Source organism: Eleginops maclovinus, chromosome 18, assembly GCF_036324505.1.
Source record: "Eleginops maclovinus isolate JMC-PN-2008 ecotype Puerto Natales chromosome 18, JC_Emac_rtc_rv5, whole genome shotgun sequence".
NCBI classification, from domain to species: Eukaryota; Metazoa; Chordata; class Actinopteri; order Perciformes; family Eleginopidae; genus Eleginops; species Eleginops maclovinus.
In genome coordinates this window covers 7,380,706-7,402,055 of record NC_086366.1, presented here as the reverse complement: position 1 = coordinate 7,402,055, position 21,350 = coordinate 7,380,706, and the positions used below count along the sequence as shown (strand labels likewise).

Sequence of the window (21,350 nt, the reverse complement as noted above, 5' to 3'; positions counted from 1 at the left end):
AGAGGATACAGAGGCAGCTCATTTTATATCAAACAGGCAGTCGGAGTGCAGTTTAAATACAGGAGTTCAAAAGCATCCTTGGCTACTGACACAGAGGTCGAAAGCATCTTTATTCACAGTTATCAGGCGGTCTGCAATTTATAAATTAAGTGTGGTGGAGGCGGAGATTCTCACTTCATTATTATAAACAACAGTCTCTTGGCGTCCAAAAATAAGTATTTGAATGAACGTTAATGACATTGTTACTAAAAGTATTGAACAGATTGGCAGGAATACAGTCATTTAAAGAAAAACGGTGGGTGTTTCTCAACAAATCAGGGTCTTTTTCACAATATTAACAGATTCACACAAAAAGTCAACACGTTTTTATACAAGTATTATAAAAAATGAAATGACAAAACATACAATTAATATGCTCTTATTAAAGCCCTTCGACAGAAATCTTAATTTGACCTGATCATAACACTTCATTCAAACTTGACTGAACAAAATACAATTTCAGTTGTTGGAACAATCATTTCGATCTAAATAAAACCTTAACTCTCCAAGTGAAATGTAATAAGAAACAACCATTATGCTCTCAGAAAAGCCACCAGACTCCAATTACACAAACAGCCATTTTACCCTGCTGATCATTATATAACATACTTCCTTTGAACACGACAGAAACAAATAAAAACTAATCCAAACCAACCTTCATCGTTCTTTACTTGCAATATAACAAACTCTGTTCTGTTCAAATTAACGCCTTAACTCACCAAGTGTGCAGGTCTAATATGAGTTATGATTGAAGGTGATATAACCTCCTTTACTCCCAAACAAGGGACAGGAAATGCGTTACATGTAAAGGCTTGTTGCATGCATCCGTAAGAATCCTGTGAAGGAAATGCTCAGTTATTGATACACTATGAAGGATCCTCTAGTTTGGAAAAGCACTTGAGGCAATTGGGAAACTCTCAAGTCTATTGTTCCTACGGGGAACAAAAAGTCATCCTCACGGCTTCATGTCACTTTTCATGGCTGCTGGTCTCGACACGCCATCAGTGCCTGAGCAGACGAAGCTCACTGTAATCTCTCCCATCATCCTCCTTTCCTCATCCACACCGCCCTCTCACCTTCTGTCCTCACTGGACATCGACTGACATGCCATAGTCCGGGCTGCTGGAGAACTGAATTTTGCCATCTGCTTCCTGCTCTTCAAACACAATGACCTGTAAGGAAGAAAGAAATACCGCCTGAGACAAGGTCATGAACAGTCGGTGAGAGTGGGTGGATGAACACCAATCTCATTATATGCACGGAAAAAGAAAAGTTGTGGAAGACAAGGAGAAACACCATAGATTTAGTGGGAAGTGCTGCAGAGTTAGCAAAGCTATGGGTGATGAATATCTATAGCTCTATACTGTCATGGGTGATGCACGAGTCGAGGTGAGCCAAGAACTGTATCAAACTTACATGTACATCTGATATTTTTGGAGAATACCAAAACCTGTGAATATTCGCATTAATTGTGCAAAGTTTGTGCGTTAGTCAAGTCCCTGGGGCCACCTGTAGGTAATAAATGCCATTCCATTTTACACACAGAACTAACAATATAAATGTTTTGTTATTCATAAGCAACTTATTTGAAGGATGCTTAATCATTTGAGTCTGTTATCAGACCGGGTATGCCAAACCATTGCCAGCTCAAGTTGCTCCAGTGTGAGGATATGACTTTTTGGAAAGTAATACTGGTTGGACAAAACAAGGAATGGGCATTTGCACAACTCTTTTTACATATGTAGACAAAACAAGTGACATAATAATTGTGAAATGTTTGGTTCTTATTCTAACGTCTCCTTGAGGAATAGAGCAACAGTCTTTCATGGTGATCCAAACATGTTACGTGTCAAGATTGGATGAGTTTGGTTAAAGAGTTACAAATCTGATACACATCTCACGTCAGGAGACTAAAAAGTGCTTTGAGTGTGAACGTGCGGTAGCAAAATACACAACCCAAAATGACTGGCTTACTGTCCACTATACTTCACCATAATGTGTTTAATTATCTATTTAAATATCCTGTTAAATAATGAACCTACTGAAGGCCTTCTCTGTGATCCTCAGTGTTCCTGGTCAGTGCTGTAGGTCACTCACAATGTCAGATCAGCTCATTAATGCTAAAAAGACTACAGACAAACAGAACAGTACCTGGTTGTCCCCCCTGTGGAGCCAGGGGCCCGGGACATAGAGAGTTTGCTGAGGACCGGTGGAACAGTAGCGTCCCAGATTCCTGCCGTTAATAAACACGACACCTTTGCTCCAGCCCTGTGAACACAACCAGTGACCGTCACCATGACAACAGGCCGTTTCAGGGGGGGGGGGGGGGGTAAATATGTATAGGAAAACCAGAAATGCACGTCACACCTTCATTTCTAACTCATTGGCATTTTTTGCTTAATATATCCTGAGATCTTGTTCATTGTATTTCTTTGCTTCGCTTCTCCAGCCTTTTGACTTCAATTTACAGCAGTGGAAAAACTGTGGGAAAGTTTCCATCTAAAAATAACCAGATGAATACGCAGTTTAAAGTGGGATAGAGAAGCACTCATTCAATCAATAACTGCATTATGTAGAGCTGCGTGAAAATGAGATCATTAAAGAGCACCTCGTTTTCTTTAAGGAGCCTTTTAAGATTGTTCTTCACTAATGAAATTATATTATTGTGTCAAATGCAATGAATCATAAGTGAGCAAGGACTTGATAGAGCTTCTGGTTGCATTGCTCTCTAGGGACAAACACATTAGTATGTTTCTTTATCAAATGAAATTACCAAACCACTAGCTGACACTAGCAAATATACTGTATTATACGACTTCATTCACACTACATCTACTGTACTCACGGGGAGTTTGATGAAGGTGTCTTTAGGAGAACTGTTCACGTAGAGTTTGGCCTGGAAAAACCCCGGGAAGGAGGGCCGCTGACGCAAAGACATCCAATGGCCAGAACCCTCAAGTCTGTAAAAGCAGAATACATTCATCACATCGTTTGTATTTGTACGCCTCCGGTAAATGTCAAGTAACAACTTTGGAAATGGATGGCAGGGGAAATATTCAGAATCACAATCTTTGCGAGCTATAGGGTATATTTTGCCTCTGAGTAAATCCAAAAGGTCTCCATGATAGAAGAAAAATTCCATCCTCATTTAGGGTTTTTCTTCAGTGTTCACTCATAAAGGGCTTCAGGCATTGACATTTTCAGGGTGGAGGGATTGAAATGTTCTCAGTGCATGAGGGGGAACCAAAAAGGACTACAGGAAGGATCATAGTCTACGTGTTAAGGTTTGTATCTAAACCTTAACACAAAATAGGTAAACTCATCCAGGCCCATATTTTTAAAGGAGCTTATAAGGAGTTTACATTTGGCATTCTATCAGTTTTTTATTAGCTACATAAAACTTCAAAATGGTCTTTTAGTTCTTTAAATATTCAGTTATTTTTATATTGTTTTATCTATGTTACCATTTTACTAGCAATTTCCTTTTTCACTTGGTGTTTAAATCATTTGACTTTTAGTAATGTTATTAATTATTACATTTCTGTCTGGATTTAGAGTTTTATTATTTATTAATTTATTTAATAGGTATTTATCTTTTATCGTATTTATTGATTTTGTCTTTGTCTCTATTTTTTTACTGAGAGAGATCATCATTTCATTGTGTTTCATTTTGTATTATCATACCTTTTACTGTTTAAAGTGTTAAACTGTTATATCATTTCTTTTTTTTGCCGTTTCAAATTGTGATGTGTGCCTTGTTGAAGCACTTTGAGCTGCACCTAATGCATGAACAGTGCTATATAAATAAAGCGTATTATTCTTATTCTTAGTTTATATATTTGTCAGCATAGTTGCAAGTTGCATACAGAGTGCATTTAACATTCTGAATTTGCCAAACATATTGTGATTGAGAAGGGCTGTGGCCGATGTTTGACTTCAATCTGATGTTGATGATGCTAATGTTGCATGTGATTAGCAATAAAGGCATTATCTAATATGGAAACACCATGAGGGAAATGCATTTTGGGTGCAATGAGCCCTGCCAAAATGACCCTATAATGATTGGCTGTTGTGGAGTAATTACCTGACCTAATGACAATTATGGGATGGGTGCCCCATTAAACTTCTCCCACTGAGACCGTTTTACTTTCTGTCATTGCAGTGGTCTTGGTATTGTGCTTGGTAAATGGTGCATGTTGTATTTATCAAGTGAAATCGGTTTAGATATAGAGCACATAAAACAAACGATTGGAGTACTTCTTGAGTCAAGGCAGAAGGTTAGGATCCGCCTCAATTTAAAGACATAATTCCCATGAACAGCAGTAACACATAAGGCAATTCAATGGGACAATTCCAGTAAAAGAAAGTGTGTGCACTGTGGAGGTTTCAATTAACAGATGTATTAAGATGCTGTCGTTATGTTGACAGAATAATCTTGTCAGTCCTTAATATATTGTCATATTTAATAACTATCCTGTCAAAAGTTTATCCCTGTTGGTGTGTCAACATTTAATCCCCATTATTATTTGTTGATGCAGCAGTTATTTGAGTATTACTGTAATGAGCTTTGCTTCAATTAAGCTGTCAGACACATGCTGCTAACGGAAATTCAATTTGCAATGTTTTTGTACCTCCTGCGTTCAAACTGTTTTTATTTTTGTATCACCCTGGAGTTTTAGGATATATTGTTTGGATGCTGCTACTGTGTCTTATGAACCCCCTGTGTTTTGTAACAGATTAAGATGTTATGTATTCTCAAGCACTTAAAACAGTCAAGATCCAGGATAATATGCCTACTCTACTTTTTTATAATTCAATATTCTAAAAGTGAGACTGTTGTTTGGACAGAGGTGTTTTGATTTATGAATGTTGCCATCGTGTTCCTACAGTAACCATGTTAAAAAGGGCGATAATCAGCTGGATTGACAGACAGAAATGGGGTAGTGATTGAAAGAAACAAACCTGTTTACAAAGCCAGGCTTCATATCCAGACTGCGGATAACAAAGTCACGGAGGGGGTTCTTGTTAAACTCGATATCTCCAACAAGACCTGAAAGGTGAGTGAAAGCAGCTGGATCGATCCTACGTCACTCTTTAATTAGTTTTCTTTCAACGTTACTGATAAACAGATCACTTGGCGAGATTTGTGCCGTTCATGCATCAACTTTTACCTTTGCGCTGCTCATCCAGGGTTTTCCCATAGTTCACTCTTCCACAGTTCTCCACGAGTAAGCTTAGAGTTCTTTTTTCCTTTAGTGGAAAACATAAAACAAATACTGAAATACAGCAGTATTCAAAAAATAAAGGATTGCAAAAATGTCCTTCAGCTCTGGCTTTAGTTATTGATGAATCCCGATCTGAGTCAGCACTTCTTCTGTAAGGTTGAAGTTGACTAATCAAATGTGTCAGGATAAACAGTCTGCTATTTGCCCAACCCGAGGACCCTGCTGTCAACAAACATCTATCAGTCTCCCCTGAAGCTTTCACATGCTGTTAAATATTAATAACTTTATGCTTTTTGGAAATAAACACACACATAAAGTACCTTTCCGTAGGGGACTGCGAGTTCTTGCGTCTTATAATCCAGAACACCAACAAAATGTTTGTCCACATAAACCTAGGAAGAAAAAAGGAAGCATTTTTCATGTTTAAATACGCCATAATAAACCTCCTGATCATAGTGTATGTCCTGAACATTACATATACACGTACACAAACATGGATGTCCCACCCCCTTTTTTATATCATTTTATTTTTGCTAGTTAATGACTGTAATGTGAGTATGTTTGTATAATTAAACTGAAACTGTGCCACATTAGACAACATTCAAATTATTGTTGTTTCTTATTTGAAATAAAAATAACAAGTCGTTTTAGACTCTATGGGAATACAAATATCCCCAATGTCATACATTAAACACCTGCACTCAACATGACGCCTGACGCATTTGTCTAACAATTCAATCAGCCTATCACAGACATTTCCGGACACCAATTTCTAAGATCTCCATGCTCCTGTGACTGTTTGACTCTAACACCAAAGCAACTGGTATCAGCCCGCGCTTGTTAATTGTTATCAACAAGTACTCTGATCAGAGGTGTGATTTCCAACAGATTAAAGCCTTCTACTGTGCATGCAAAAGTTCCCACAAAAGAGAAGTGTAAAAGTGTCGTCTGTCTCCCTGTGTTTACCAGTGCTCTGTCTCTGATGTTGTTCTTGGAGTTGAGGGCCCCTCCGCTGGTGATGGTGGTCTCATACAGCGTATAGCCGTAGGACTGACCGTTGTTGTTGTTGACAGGGAGGTTCTCCATGTTCACCGGCCTCTCTGACTTAAAGGGCTACAAATAAAGACAATGTTTGTTACCAGTTTTGACACCAACAGACTCAGGGGAACAGAAACATATGTATGTATATTTCTATATCTATTTTATCTGAAATTATTGTGTATCTTATGTCTTTGTTATATTATAGTATGTTACCACTTTCTGTTTTTTACCTTGTTTTGTATGCGTGCTCGCTTGGATTTTTAAGAATTGAACATGAAATGTCATTTTGTAATGTGTTTCTGTTGCACTTTATCCTAATGTTTGTTATGTTTGTTTAAAACACTTTGAATTGCATCATGTTGAAATGTTCCATATGAATAAACCTGCCCTCTATCTTTTATCTTCCTTTTTACATCTTTATATACAAGTATTACTTCTGTTTGTTGTAAATCCTTTTTGTGCTGCAAACACTTGTGAATCCACTGTCATAAATATTACAAAAACAAAAGATGTTGAAATGTGCCTCATTCATAAAGCTGTTTATTTGATGGTCGCATGAAGTTTGCTGTATTTAAAGAGAACACACACAATCTCACAAACGGCCTCCACGCAGATGGGGTCTTATGATTCCCACCACACAAAATCTCCCATTTGCAAGAGGGTTTCGCCCCAAAGGGATGATTTATCAACCCCTAATGAAGCTTTCCTGTCTGCCGTTCAGAGCCATTCTTTCTTTCTTTTATTCAGCAGCATTCTTTTGCATACCCTAGGGAGCTGCATTATGCAAGACAATAAACACTCGCCGCTATGAAACGATTAACCACGTACCTCTGAACACACAGATACACTATCGGGCTCAAGACATCCCACTCAGTCTCTCTGAAGCCTCTTAAGAGGAATCTCTCTTTTTAAACGAGGGTTTGTCAGGGGCAGGGAAACTGTCATCTCATAGGGAAGCAAATTATTGTGACAGGGAGTGAACAATTAATGTTGTATGCCAGACTTGGCACATCTGGTTTGCACATAAATGCCCCGGAACAGCATGGTGTGAACTAGACTAGTGGACATGAAAGCGAACAGACATGGTGACACCTGTTTTTTTAACCGATCTGATGGCAGAAGGGGAGATTTTCTGTTAGGTTACATTGTCATAAAGCTGCACACTGTTCCTGTGGGTCCCTGAGCAAGACAATATCTCAGTTATGCTTTGGTCAGGGGCTCGCCATCAGAAGTTTGTTCATTAATGTGTGTGTAGTAGTGTGTGCTAGTGTGGTATGACGGCTGCGAGCTAATTTCTCTTGCTGTAATTACCACAGCCACGTCTCGAAGTGACTTTTCAGAGCTTCAAATTAGATTTTTACATTTTATTTTCAGTATAGAAATACAATTATTCTGTAGGATGTTCAGTTTATTTATAAAAGGAACCAATGCTACTTTCTGTCTTAAGATCTTGTATCATTTTGATTTAAAAATAATTACATCCTACAAAATAGAGGATGCAGGTCATTTCACATTTCACATCTACATTTTATGAAATATAGAAAAACAATCAATTCAGTTGATTTGGAAGTGCGGGAATTGAGATTTCCTTGAGGTAATCACATTGATGGAAAGATGATTTGCAGAAGAAAAGAAATGCAAATTCTGCACAGAAAGGGTGATTTGATGGGGAGTCTGTGCTATATTGTCACTGTAAAAACTGCACAGTAAATACAGCTATCGTCTATGGATGTTTTTGGGACTTGTGGAAATGTGATATAGAAAGTGGTAAATCTCCAAATAGCTGGAAATTAAAACGCAAAAGTCAACTGCATTCCATAGCATTTCATCATAACTAACAGCATATTCTCTTTGAGTTTGTTTGGCTTTTGTGTTTTACTTATGCATTGAATATTTTATGTATTACTGTTGTCTCTCAACAACCTCCCTACTCTGTTTGGAGCAATGCCTCACGAGCGATGTGTATTATTTCTGTGCCTCCGGTGTTGGCACTCTCTGAGCGTCAGCAGCTTACCTTGTCAGTGAATTGCAGAGTGACCCACAGAGACAGGTGATGCTGGGTGACAACAGCCTGGTACGCTCTCCTGTTCTGATGAGGAGGCAGCACAGGGAGAGGCTGGGCTGAAGAGCAAGGAGGGGGAAAAATGAGGTGGTGGTAGCATGCGATTTGATTTTATGTAAATGGGTGATTTGCATTTCCTTTATCCTTTGTTTACCCGGGGAAGGAAAACAAGTCCAAATTAAGGGGATTTTGAAATTGATGCAAACATTGCCCACTTTCAGCAAGATGAATAATTCTGATTTGTAAAGAAACCTTTTTAAACTTGCCATGCTAAAATCCTTTGCATCTACATAAGATAAGCACCTGAGAGAAGGAAAGATGGCCACAGAGGAAGGTCGTTTTATACATTTCAATAACTGTAAGTCATATTAAGTCAAAATGGGAACTCTAACAATGCTTTGGGTCCAGCTGGTACTAAGAAGTTGCAGATTGTAAGCATAACCAGCAAAACAGTTTGCTAAAAAAAAATACAAAACAGCTTTATGACCTTTTTCTGGTTATTAAAGCCCTGCAGACATTCCCATTCTGCATCCATTTTAATCAGTCAGTACCAAACATAACAGTGACCACACCCTTGCAAACTGCCTTAAAACTCCTTGGGTGAGCCATTAGCTCTCCACAGTGGCATTTAGTTTGTGCTTCGTGTTGCAAAACAGTATCCATACAACAATTAACAGCGATCACCCGTCACTCTCCCTTTTTTTAAAGGTGTTAAAGCATGCAGACACCATCAGTCCCCCCGGAAATGGCTCGACAGCATTTCCTTATCTCCAAGTGGTAACAGCTGGATCACTTAAGGAAAGCTTTGAGGACAATGGCCAACACCTTTCTCCATGATGGATCTCTACAGCACATTCAAGCCAACGGTTTCGAGGGGTATATAATATGTGTTATTATTTCTATTAAACTAGGTCACAGATTTGTATCCTGAATGGTCAACCACTTAGATATGTGTTGGAAATGTCCCGCCCCTAGCGCAGGTGTTACATAGAGGTGTCACTTTGTGACGGTGTCAAAAAAGGAGACAAATCGAGGCGATTCAGGTCAGGGGAGGAGTGTGTTGGGGAAAATTCCCACTTCCTTTTCTTTAGATTTGGCTAAAAAATCTTTATAACATGCATTCACTCAAAATAGTATTTCACTCATAATTTATCGAATATTGTTGAATATTTAATTGTGCAACCCTATCTGGCACCATCAATACTCAGCTTGCATACTGCAGGTGTAGTGCAGTTGTATTTGTAGCCTTTTGAGATGATGCTTGATTTTTGCAGTTTTTGACAGCTTTGTAATAATAAGATAAACCCCAAAGCATATATGTCACCTCTCAATCTTGTGTTTGACTTTTGACGGATTAGTCTGAAACCATGTGAAAACAAAACCACATAACAAATAAGCACAAGATGTCAAAATATTATAATTAATCATTAATTGGGTCATGCGCTTGTAGTTGCTTGGAAGAACAAAAAGCCTTCTCTGACTCTCATATTCAGGCTGCGGCTCATTGTTTTGCAGAGAACAAAGCATAAGTATGCATCACGCGCAGGCAGCATTTCACACCAACTTCAATCACAACAACTCTGTGCAAATTATTGCTTTGTTGTGCTGGATTCAATCACACATTGCCAACAGCTACATTTTCAGACCTGCCATAAAACACTGGAGACTCCTGCCTCCAACCACAAACCCTTGTTTAACAGAAAGAGAAAACTTCATAAGCAATACACATGCTACAAAGCCTAGCATGTCATTTTCACAATGGGCAGTAATTGAGGGTCTTGGACTTGGGCAAAAATCTCACACACATGCACAAGCACACACAAAATCCCATATCTAATCCGTGCTTGTAATCATATGCAAAGTTATCCTACTTTAGCCAACAGAGAGCAGGTTCTACAAGGAGAATTAACTTAAGTGGGGAGATGAAAGGGAAGGGAGAGAAGAGAGACAAGAGATGTGGGGGCCCGACTCGACAACAACACACGACACTCACCGTGGTACTGGCTGAATAAATTCCTCAGAAGATGGTACTTGGTGGTGTAATCCCCCGTCTCGGATAATGGAGCATCGTAATCTGAAAGATAATGTGCTATCAGAACAGCATGCTGGGAGCTGGAGAGAGGCAGGGATTCCTCTTACCGTGGCAGATGCTTTCACCGTGCTCCCCTATCAAACATCTTGAGACAGCAGCGGGCCGAGACACATTTTGAGTTATCTTGACAGAAAATGCAGTCTGAGTCAAAAAGGTAAAAGGCATTCAGAGGAACAAACACAGATTTGACTGGAGGTCGGAGGTGGTCTTCCCTACAGAGGAGACACTCAGAATTCACCTCTTTTCTAAAGAACGAGGTCATTACAATGTTAAGGACCCTAGAGGAGCATATAAAACCCATTGCACCGTCTTTAATTTACATTTCCCGTGCATTTTATTAGGTAATGAATTCATTACTGCACACTGCATATTCACATTCCAAGTCAGTCGAAGGTCAGAGGCTCAGGAATACAGATAGCGCCATCTACAGATTTCAAATCAAAACCATGTTATAATCTTCTTTTAGCATTTCCTTAAGGCAGATACGCTGCATTTAATCTAACTGTGATGATTGTGGTCGCTCCTGAGTCAATACTTTTTTTTAACCAGCTTTATAGATTGAGTCAGCTTACCTTGACAGAGAATCAGTGGGCTTTTCAAAAAATGAGGATAAAATCAGCAAAAGTATAAATAATTGTTTTTATTTGCCTGGCTTTGGTCTGTCTAGATATTATATTTATTTCAGATGCTTATCAAGGCCAAGGCTAGTTTCTTGATATTAGATTGGATTTTTGTGTTCAAACATGACCAATCAGCCCTGCATATGACAACTCAAGTGGTGTAACAAGTAACAAAAGGCTGCTCACAAAGAAAGTCTTCACACATACCATAGCTTGTCACCATAGCTTTAGGTGCTGGCATTCCAACTGCAAACGCTCCGCTCATAAAGCCAAAGTTTGTCCCTCCGTGGAACATGTAGAGGTTGATAGACATGTTCAGTTTCAGGATCTCTGTGACCACAGGTATCATGTCTGTAAAAAAATGTTTTAAAAGCACAAAGAAATCCCATTTAGTATTCATCAGTTCGCTTTATTGTGATGATAAAACCAGTTTGTAATTCAGAAAATAACATAAACTAAGGTTAGCATTCAGCCCAATGGGTAACCCAACAAAAATCCATTTGACTTCAGCTTTAACAACGCACCCTTTCAATAATCCTATTGCCCTCAATTCCACTTCAATTGAAGTATGGATAGACCTCATGCACACATCCTATTACAGGTACCTATAATTCATTAGGGGGCAATGCTCACACCCATGAAAAATTGCCAAGCTCTCCGCACAAATTACCTATATTTTCTAGAGAACATAGCAGAGCGAGTAATTAGGTATTCAAATTGGACGTGAGCAGTCAAATTGGACTGACTTTAATGATTTGAATCAAGGGCATGAGCCTCAGTGAATAACAATCGAGCGAGCTGAGTGACAAAAGCCAGACCCGGTCGGTGGCACTAGCTGTGACCAACTGTGGTGTGTGTTGCAGTCTGCAGAGCACTGAACTGTCAAAGACATGAATCCCCTCTGAATATCCCAGCGTTCATTTCATAGCTGTGACTCTTTCTGCATGGCCAGGGCACTTTTTTATCCCATTCCCTTTCTCAAGAGGAGGATAATGCATAAGGAAGCTTTTCATTTTCAGAGCATCTTTTGTTAAGATGTGGATGGCTGCTGGGAATGACACAGTAAAAACGGAAGCCTGAGGCTCTGCTCTGTGCGTTTGAAATTAGAGGTTTTCTAGGAGCACTCAAGGTGGCTAGCGGGGTATGTTGATCCATTAATCTTTACAATTGTGCTTTTATGCCTATGATGACTGTATATTATACTAAAATAATATCACCCTTCTGGCCACAGCTTCTGCACCATGATATCTGGTATGTGTGGGAAGCTTTAGAGCATATATACAGCCGCGGAAAAAATTAAGAGACCACAGCATTATCATTTTATCTTGTTTTATTATTTATAGGTATGTCCTTGAGTTAAAAGGCATTTTTATTTTTTATATTGTATTTTATAAACTACTGATCATTTTACTTGAAATTCAACAAACACTGCCATACATGTAGAGATCAAAATGTAAGAACAATTTGGAGTGGTCTTTTAATTTTTTCCGGAGCTGTATATATATATATATAAATTACAAAAACTGAACAGCTGGTAGAAACATGTGTGAAGTCTCAGTTAAGAACAGGATTTACTGTAGAAAGGAAACATTACTTAGGGAGGAAAGCTTAAACAATAAAGGCACCACATGAACATCAGAGGTTGTGGGTAAATATTGTTTATATGAAGCAAGCTGGTAGCTAACTTCTGTTCCAGTGTTTAGTCAAACAAACACCTGGTTTCGGTTATATATATATATATATATATATATATATATATGTATATATATATATATATATATATATATATACACAGTATATAGGGTTTGTATGACGTGGAAAGGTATTGTTTAAGAATTGACTGTCAGAGAAGATCAGTTTACATTTCAATGATATAATACTACATATTAGAGTCTAAAAAGGGCCTTTGCTTTTCATACATGAGGTGAATTTTGCTAAACATACTTCTGTAATTGTATTTAAGGCCCCTTTCTACACTGCACCATTTTACAAGCATTGGTCTTTATCCTTATTCCACCATTGCAAAAATATGACATGATACCCAGTCCTGCCAAGGGTTTCATAATTTTCCACAGTTGGTGCAATAATGCGCCAAGAAATGTAGCAATGTACTAAGGAGAAGAAGCAGACTGAGAAGTAATTATGAATATAAACATGTAGATTTTAAAAAGCTGCTATGCAATTTTTTTATGAGGAAAGAACACCATTAAAGCCACAAGGATATTTATATTGGTGAGAAACAGGGGATGCAGGCTAAATATAACTTTGCTCTGTCTTATTTCCAGGTGCAGTTATTTGAATTTTGCAGCACATACTGTATATCTCCTGAGACTTAGAAAACAGTGTAGCATATAATTCATAGGAAAGTACACAACATAATGCTCCCGTCAACTGAAACTTAATTTAATGCAGCCACGAGCAAAACAAATCTAGTGTGTATTTGCATGTGAAGCTAGGAAGTGAGTGTAACACCTCCACATGGCCTCGGTACAGTCAGTGAAAATCGGCGGAGCACATCTTTGAACAATCCAGCAGAAAGAAGCGTTTGAACAATATTGGCCTCTGAACATCAAACGTAGGGCCGAGAGACGGAGTGGAGAGGAATGGACAAAGACTTTGGTTTGTGATACTTGGCTCAAAACGTACCATGCATGAAAAGTATATACAGTAGATCTCTGACAAAACAAGAAGAGAATGACCATATGCTAAGAGGTGCATCCCAGCTGTTGTCTCCATTGCATTTAAAAACCAGTGTTCATTAAATGAAGACAAATATCCAGCTCCAGGAAGAACCGTTTGTATAACAGAATAATTAATATCTCAATTAATTAGAGCTCTATGTGTCTAACTGGCTTTACTGGGTACACACCAACACACAACTGACTATTCTTCCTCAGATGATGCATCAGGTACACTTGATGAGATTTTTTTCAGTTTTTCCATTAACGGCAATGTGCATCCAAGCTGAGTTAGAGCTGGGCAATATATCAGTATAATATCGAAAGCGTGATACGAGACTAGATATTGTTTTGAATTTGATTATTTTGACATCGTTCGTGATGTATTTTGCAAGTTTTAAAGGCTGCATTTCAGTAAAGTGATGTCATTTTTGGAAGTTGTAGCTTTTCTCTGACTTGCCTTTACCCACTTGGTCAATAAACCCACATTACTAATGATCGTTTATCAAACATATTTGGTCAAATCAAGTAATTTCAGATTTTCTCCATATCATTTAGCCCTAATTTGAGTAGAGGCAAGTAGAGAACTACCCTCTTCCAGGGATCAAGTGCAATTGCTGTGTTGACATATTCCAAAACAACAGATCCGAATGACTTAAGTGAAGTACACACCCACACTCAGTCTGGAGGATTAACTTGCCCTCCCTTTACAGCAGTGAGCTTGTCCACACCCTCTTTTCCCTGGGACAGAGACTGTTAGATTCCAAGCAAAAAAAGGTTTGTCTTAAGCCTTTCTTACCCTGAAGGTCCTGAGACTCTGTCAAGGCAGTCTGTTCTACCTTCACAGTTCCTGTTTTGGCTCGCAACACAAAACCTTTCTTACTCCGTCTCAAATTAGCCAATTGTATCGACTTTCTGTACAGAAAGAAACTGTTTCACCCTGAGAGAATCCATCAGCAGAAATGATGTCTTGTCAATGATCCTAAAGCTCTTTCTGAATGAAACCCCAGCTACCCGTCTGCCTTACCCTCAGCTGGGTAGACGTGATGAAGGTCCCCCCAAAGATCGAACCAGCCAGACCAGTACTCCATCACCATCTTCGGCTTGTGAGGCTGATAAGAGAAAGATAAGTCTGAATGACCTTTTAGTAACATCCTCAATTTGTGTGAAACCTTGAATTAATTGCTTAAAAGATTAATGATCTTCTTCCAGGTCTTTAACTTTTCCTTTTCAGGTGGGTAAGTAACCTCAAAGGTTCCCTGGGATTTACATGGACAGTCTATTGTTGGTAATTAATGACTAACTCCAAAACAACAGATTACATAATAATGCACAATTAAATCAAACACACAAATAAGACTTACTTGTATCTCATCCAGATACTTGATGTCCTTTGGGTTAAGCTTCTGGAAATTGATGGTTTCTAGTGCTTCAGAGCCAAAAAGGTAGAACATTGTCAAAACAAATGTGCAGAGAATCAGTTCAAACTAATACAAACCATGCTTTAGAAGAAGATTTATGGGATGAATATTGTTTGGAGTTGTACTTAAACTCTCAATGATTATTTTCTTGTCTTTAAAAAAGTATTAGCAGTTCCCCATTGCATCTTAAACTTCCACATAATGCACAATGCTCCTCAAATCACAAAGCTAATAGGCCTAAAAACAGTCTAATGTAAGCAGCTGCATTAGGAAAGAGGCAACGAGGCATCACATTTAAGTGTTCTTCTAAAGCATGCATATCATGATTAGGAATTATGTATTAAAATAATATCAGGAGGGTTTGTTATAACAATTCTCTGGAGGATTATACTGTATAATGATGATAATAGTGCATGGTCTGCTGATAATAAAACAAAAATACTCTCCATTTCATTGAAGTACGAGCTTATTATGACAATGTTTCAAAGAATATACTTTTATATTGCAATATCCCTGTTTTTGCTTTGTGTTAGGGTTCACTTTGTGGTATAACACAGGATCCTTTGTGTGTAGTTCTTGCCTGACACAAGCCACCCTTCGGATTAGACCTCTTGTCGTTGTGTGAAAGCAACCTCACCAACCAACCTTCTGTAAATGTGTGTCTGTTTGGGTGTGTGTGCATGCCGTCTTGTTTGTCAGCCCATCTAACAATACCTCCTTTCACTCCACCAAGCTTTAGTCCTTCCTTGTTGTCTGAGGTCAGCAGCAGCTCTGAGATACCCCTTGACAACAACGACTGGGAAAAAAGAGAAGTATTGGAGGCAACAAAAAAAAGTTTATTGCGGAAATATCATTGATTTTTCTTTACAAATTGAAAAGTGAAAAGGCCAGCAGAGCGAACAAGGAACAAAAGTGTACTCTCTTCTATAAGCTACCACTAATTATTCAAATCATATACAATTTAGTTTCTTACCTCCTTGATGAAAGGCATGTACTTGTCATCTTTGGCATAGGAGCCATATTCATTCTCCACTTGAACTGCGATAATTGGGCCACCCTTGGAGTACTGCGGAATAATTAGCCAATGAATGGGACACATATTAGGGCCTGGCACCAGTTCTCAGCATTTCTACAATCAGTACAGCTGAATTTGATGAAAAACACTCAGAAGGAAATCAGAGCTAGTCCAATGAGGCATGGATGAAAAGAAAATATGGCCTGGATGACAGTGCTAGAAAGAATAACCTCAATGAACAACAGCAGCTAGTCATTGCAGTTACATGGCTTGGTAACATGTATAGTATGCAGGAATAACATATGAAAGTGGTAACAAGTATTCCACCATGAAAAAATAGATTTTGGGAATGAATGAATTTGAAAGTTATTGTTTTATTTCAGAAAAAAAAAAACAATCTAAAGAATTCATTTTGAGCCTTATTTGTATTTGAGACATATTTCAATTAAAAGGTCCTATTGTGCATATTTTCAGCTTCCTATTTGTATTTTGTTCCTCTCCCGTGAACTGTCTCCATGTTTGGTTGTTCTTTATTTTTCTCATACTGCCTGTGCTGCAGCACCTCTTTTCACCCTCTGTCTGACACCAGGGCCCAGTCTGCTCTGACTGGTTAGCTGGTCGGCTCTGTTGTGATTGGTCAACCTTTAGAGATGTCCCGCCCCTTAGTCTATCTCGTACAATGTGTTTGAAAGCTAGCCAACAGATAGAAGTTCAAGTGTTACATTGTGATTTCATTAGGTTCGAAAAGTAAACAAAGGAGTTCAATGGAGGCGCTTCAGGCAGGGTGGGTGGGAGAGAAACTCCTTCTGGACGGAACTTTGGGAGTTTAGCCATTGCAGACCATTTACAGGCACAAAAATGAATACAATACACTACAGGAAAGGGAAAACCCCGAAAAGCATAAAATGGCCCCTTTAAATATTTGGTCTCATGTCCATTTTTAACTCATTTCAGTACAGTATACATCCGACGAAGTCTTTCGCTACATTTCTATGGTGTTAAAATATAACGTACCTGATGTGGTACGACTTTCTCAATGAGATGATTAAAGAAGGAGTTAACGGCATCAGTGAATCCGGGGTAGGTTGTTCTCAGTTTCATGTTTTTATCTCGTAGTAGCCAACTGAAAATATATCCAAAGAAATTCTTTGAAAAGTCCAAAAAACAACATATCACACAAGTTATTCAAAAGGCTTTGCTGTGAACTCTAGCATTTTTATCCCTCGAAGATAGTCATACTAACCTAGGCATGACTATCACAAAGTGCAGTGCAGAGGAAGTCATGCTTCACTGCATGCCCCTGGAAACACTCTGTTTTGATGATCATCAAATAAATATTACCTAAACCTCATAGTCCCCAAAGGCAAGACTACTCCAAAAATACCTTCTTCCAGGCTTTTTAACTCCAATATTCACCCCATTATCTGTTCAAATCTATGATGATTACAGAAACAAATGAATTCATCATCATTTGCAAGGAGCTCAGCCTGTCACATTTAATTAATGTTCTCCCTAAATCCTCACTAAAAGTCTGGAAAATCATTCGTGACATTCATCTAAGTAACATTAGAGTTTACTTGCATGATTCATAATGTCCTCAGTGTATGTAAAACCCTGTTGTCATTGTATAATATACAGTATGTAGAGCACTGAGGTGGACTAATCTTATGTCCATTTTAGCAATATGTAGCTGAAGAAACTGGAAAAATAGATGACAGAAACGGCACACTTGAAATAATTCACATGACTTAATTATTTCCAAGAGTTTAATGGATTTAGCCCGAAGCAAAGATAGCGCTAACAAACAGCTTAACTGACTGAGCAAATTATTTCCAAGCCAATTTAAGGAATTCATTTAACACCCCAGTTGCTATTCAAAAATAATGCTTTACAATGTTGAAATGGCTGAACGTCATATTCAAAATATCTGCATAGGTTACTTTTAATTGGGATTTTTACCTGGGTAGGCCACCTAGATCCCACTCTGCACAGATGTACGGCCCTGGACGCAGAATCACCCAAAGGTCCAAACTGGCTGCAAGACGGAGGTATGCTCTAAAGAAAAGAAGAAACATGTTTTTATGTATTAATCATCAATACAGTTCATCTAAATATTAATTACAGCATGAACGAAGCATGACTTAGTTATTCTCATTAAAGCAGATGTTGAATTTTAGATGATGTGATTCATTCTAAAACATTTACACAATTCATTTTTACAGTATATAGTATGTTTCCGCTTTTAAGGTAACACCTGCTTCTTGACAGCAGGCAGCACATTTGATGGATCAATCCTATCTTAACAATATATCAAGAACCCATGATAGTGATTATGGTTAATTAATCACACCATTTTTTGTATTGGGAAACGTATCATTTTAACAGTATTACATTATTTACTGTAAAAGTTCTGTAATGCAACAGTGCCCTCTGCAGGAGTTGATCTGCTCTGCAGCAGAATCTCAGGAGTCTTCCCTTTATTTTTTCTTACTCCAAATCCAATTGGTCATCAAAGTTGAACACCCCTCGCTCAGGCTCGTGCAGATTCCATGGCACATACCTAAAAACACAAATGTCATTTTTGTATTTGTGTGTGGTTAGTATTTCAATGAGTGTCTTTCATTTGTGTCGAAAAGCTACCATGTCCTTTTGTTTTCTTCAGAATGGTGTTTGCTCGGCTTTACCTAAAAGTAGTATACATGTTATATATCGAAAGTACAAAGTGCACATTGTTACTTTAACATCTTGTGTTTATATAAATGTTTTTACTTTCATTTGTACGTTTTATTGGAGATTACATTTACAGTAATATCTTTATTTTATACACATTCTTACTTCAACCTCTTAAGTCTACATCAATATACATTTTAATTTTTTGTATGTATCTTTTGTTGATTTCATTCTGAAAAACATCCGTCTATACATCTATCTGCTCTGTTGGTTCTGTAGAGCACAATGTATTCATCCAGCAGTGAGTGGGAGCCTACGTTGTCAGGGTATTGAGGCCACAGGCCTTCATCTTCAGCAGCCGGTCCTCCCAGTAGGCTCTGGGGACACGGAAGTAATGGATGGAGCCCCCCATGATGTGGAAGGGTTTTCCCTCCAGAGTGAACTGAGTCGAGTTGGCCCTCAGACCCTCCACACGCTTCATTCTTACTACCTCAAGTCGATTCCTGGGGGGCAAAATACAGTTCACATCTGACAAACAACATGTTCAACTGGCCATGAAGACATTTGAGACATATTAATACACTAGCCTATGTACTGTAAAGCTAAAAGCATTTCCATATTACAAAGAGGTTCCATTTATCTACCTATGACTGTTCATAACAAAACAACTATATCATATTTGATTAAATTAGATTATATTGGATTAGATTAGAATATATTAGATTGGTATTGAGCAGGAGCAAACTACAGGTACAAGCTAATAAATGCAGAACAGCGTTTAACCAGAAGTGAATACTAATATACTATATCAATCAGAAAGTGCAATAAATACCACAGCATAAGGGATGCTATAAATTACAGTATGCATAGGTTATAAATAAATAACATGTATATAAAAAGAAAAAGTTGAGATAGAGAATAGGGACGGCAACAGTATTGTTTAAGATCAATAACAAAAAAATTGCATTGAGATTTATATTTATTTTGGATCTGGATTTCTCAGATGATTTAATTAAGAGTGACAGACAACCTGCTGTGTGAAGTTCAATGTCCACAGGACAGCAGGTGAGAGATCACGGGTAACATGGTGGGTTTGTTAAGAACAGAATTGAGTCCTTGATTCTGAATAGCATTGATATAACAAAGCAAAACACCTCAAGCTGTAGGGCTGGATGGAGGCGCTTAAATCACGAAATTCAATTCCTTTAAGCCAGTACCTATAGCCTGTGTCTTAATGCATGGTTCTGTTGTTATGAAAACTTGGTGACTAGTTAGATTTGACTCGTACGTATAGAGCTAATGGTTTCCTTACCTTTTGAAATAAGCAAGAATCGCTCCGACAGCAACACACAGCAGGAGACAATATCGTTGCTTTAGGGACATACGAAGCCAAACCATTGGTACGATTTCTTTTGACAACAATAAAAACACGACTTCAATACAAGTTGCGCCCTGTTCGTTGCTTGTGTTCATGCACAAGAAAGTGCATATCTTTCACTTTCCAAAACGGTCGACGATGACTCATACACAACTGTCGTTGCATCATAAAACCTGTCAAACCTGACGTGATAACGCTTATAAAGTCACCCCATATTCACATAGCGCTGGGTTACCCGTAACGCTACTTCCGGGATTTAAAGATCAAGAAACGAAACGTGGTGAATTAAAGTTTTCACCTAGTTTACTTGTATGGTCTATAGTTTAAGCTGGTTTATGCAGTCTTCGCATATAACTAATACTTGGTATCAGACTAAAGTCCTCAAGAAGTACACAAACATCCAACTGTGGTGTACTTTAGGGACCGTCGACATTTATGCAACCGAAAAATAAACGCAGAAAATACAAATTATAAATGGACAATGATTTAACCTTTTTTTTCTCTTCTTAAAAACATGTTTTATAAAATGTTTGCTTCAAAAAAATAATCAAACATGTGTTCCTTAAATCATTCATATTAATTTAAGACTATGTAAGTCCGACTTGAAAGGGTTACATACTTTTAATATTAGCCTTCAGCTCTTTTTTGTTAATAACTGTCTATTTGATTGGGTGAAAACAAAGTGTACAATCTACCTCACAGTCTCATTCTGTCCCCAAAGGCTTTCATGTGAGGGCAAAGTTAAATATAGTCTTGTATTTCCTGTTTTCATCTTTTTAATCAGTCCAATCCTCTTCTTTATACATCCCTCAGCTCCCATCCCTATTTGTCTTCTTTTGCTTATAAATCTAAAAATCCCTGATGTACAATGTTTAATATTGTGTTAAGGACATAACCGTGACAGTGAAACAACTGAAGCAAAAAGCACAAACCAAGCCACAAATCTCTATTCAGCTGTACACAGCAATTTAAAAAAAAGCATATCTGTTTAATTTCCTAAGTAGGGCAGATAAAAAAGGATAGCATGACACAAACACCACAACCACACACTTATGCTACAACACACAAAGTTGTGATCACAGTTGCACACAGAAAATCTTTTCTTAGAC

The 21,350-nt window shown here is 38.1% G+C and overlaps 1 protein-coding gene across 1 annotated transcript; it reads right to left on the bottom strand.

Annotated features, from left to right (window-relative positions):
* Positions 1-91: 91 nt before the first annotated feature.
* On the bottom strand, positions 92-20,618 carry LOC134880053 (beta-galactosidase-1-like protein 2). Its single transcript, XM_063906746.1, has 19 exons — positions 20,176-20,618; positions 19,181-19,366; positions 18,685-18,753; positions 18,153-18,248; positions 17,208-17,316; positions 16,152-16,244; positions 15,893-15,974; positions 15,122-15,186; positions 14,785-14,869; positions 11,287-11,430; positions 10,361-10,441; positions 8,320-8,426; positions 6,231-6,377; positions 5,585-5,656; positions 5,211-5,289; positions 5,002-5,089; positions 2,885-2,999; positions 2,191-2,307; positions 92-1,211 (listed from the first exon to the last, which is right to left on the bottom strand). Exons 1-19 carry the CDS (start codon positions 20,334-20,336, stop codon positions 1,125-1,127), a joined length of 1,983 nt encoding a protein of 660 aa, XP_063762816.1. The 5' UTR covers positions 20,337-20,618; the 3' UTR covers positions 92-1,124.
* Positions 20,619-21,350: the final 732 nt, after the last annotated feature.

Excerpts from the sequence above, each read along its gene's own strand:
- LOC134880053 (XM_063906746.1), bottom strand. The coding sequence starts at position 20,336 with ATGAACACAAGCAACGAACAGGGCGCAACTTGTATTGAAGTCGTGTTT. Across the intron at positions 19,367-20,175 it reads ATTCTTGCTTATTTCAAAAG|GAATCGACTTGAGGTAGTAA; the intron begins GTAAGGAAACCA and ends TTTGCCCCCCAG. Across the intron at positions 6,378-8,319 it reads CTCTGCAATTCACTGACAAG|CCCTTTAAGTCAGAGAGGCC; the intron begins GTAAGCTGCTGA and ends CTTTATTTGTAG.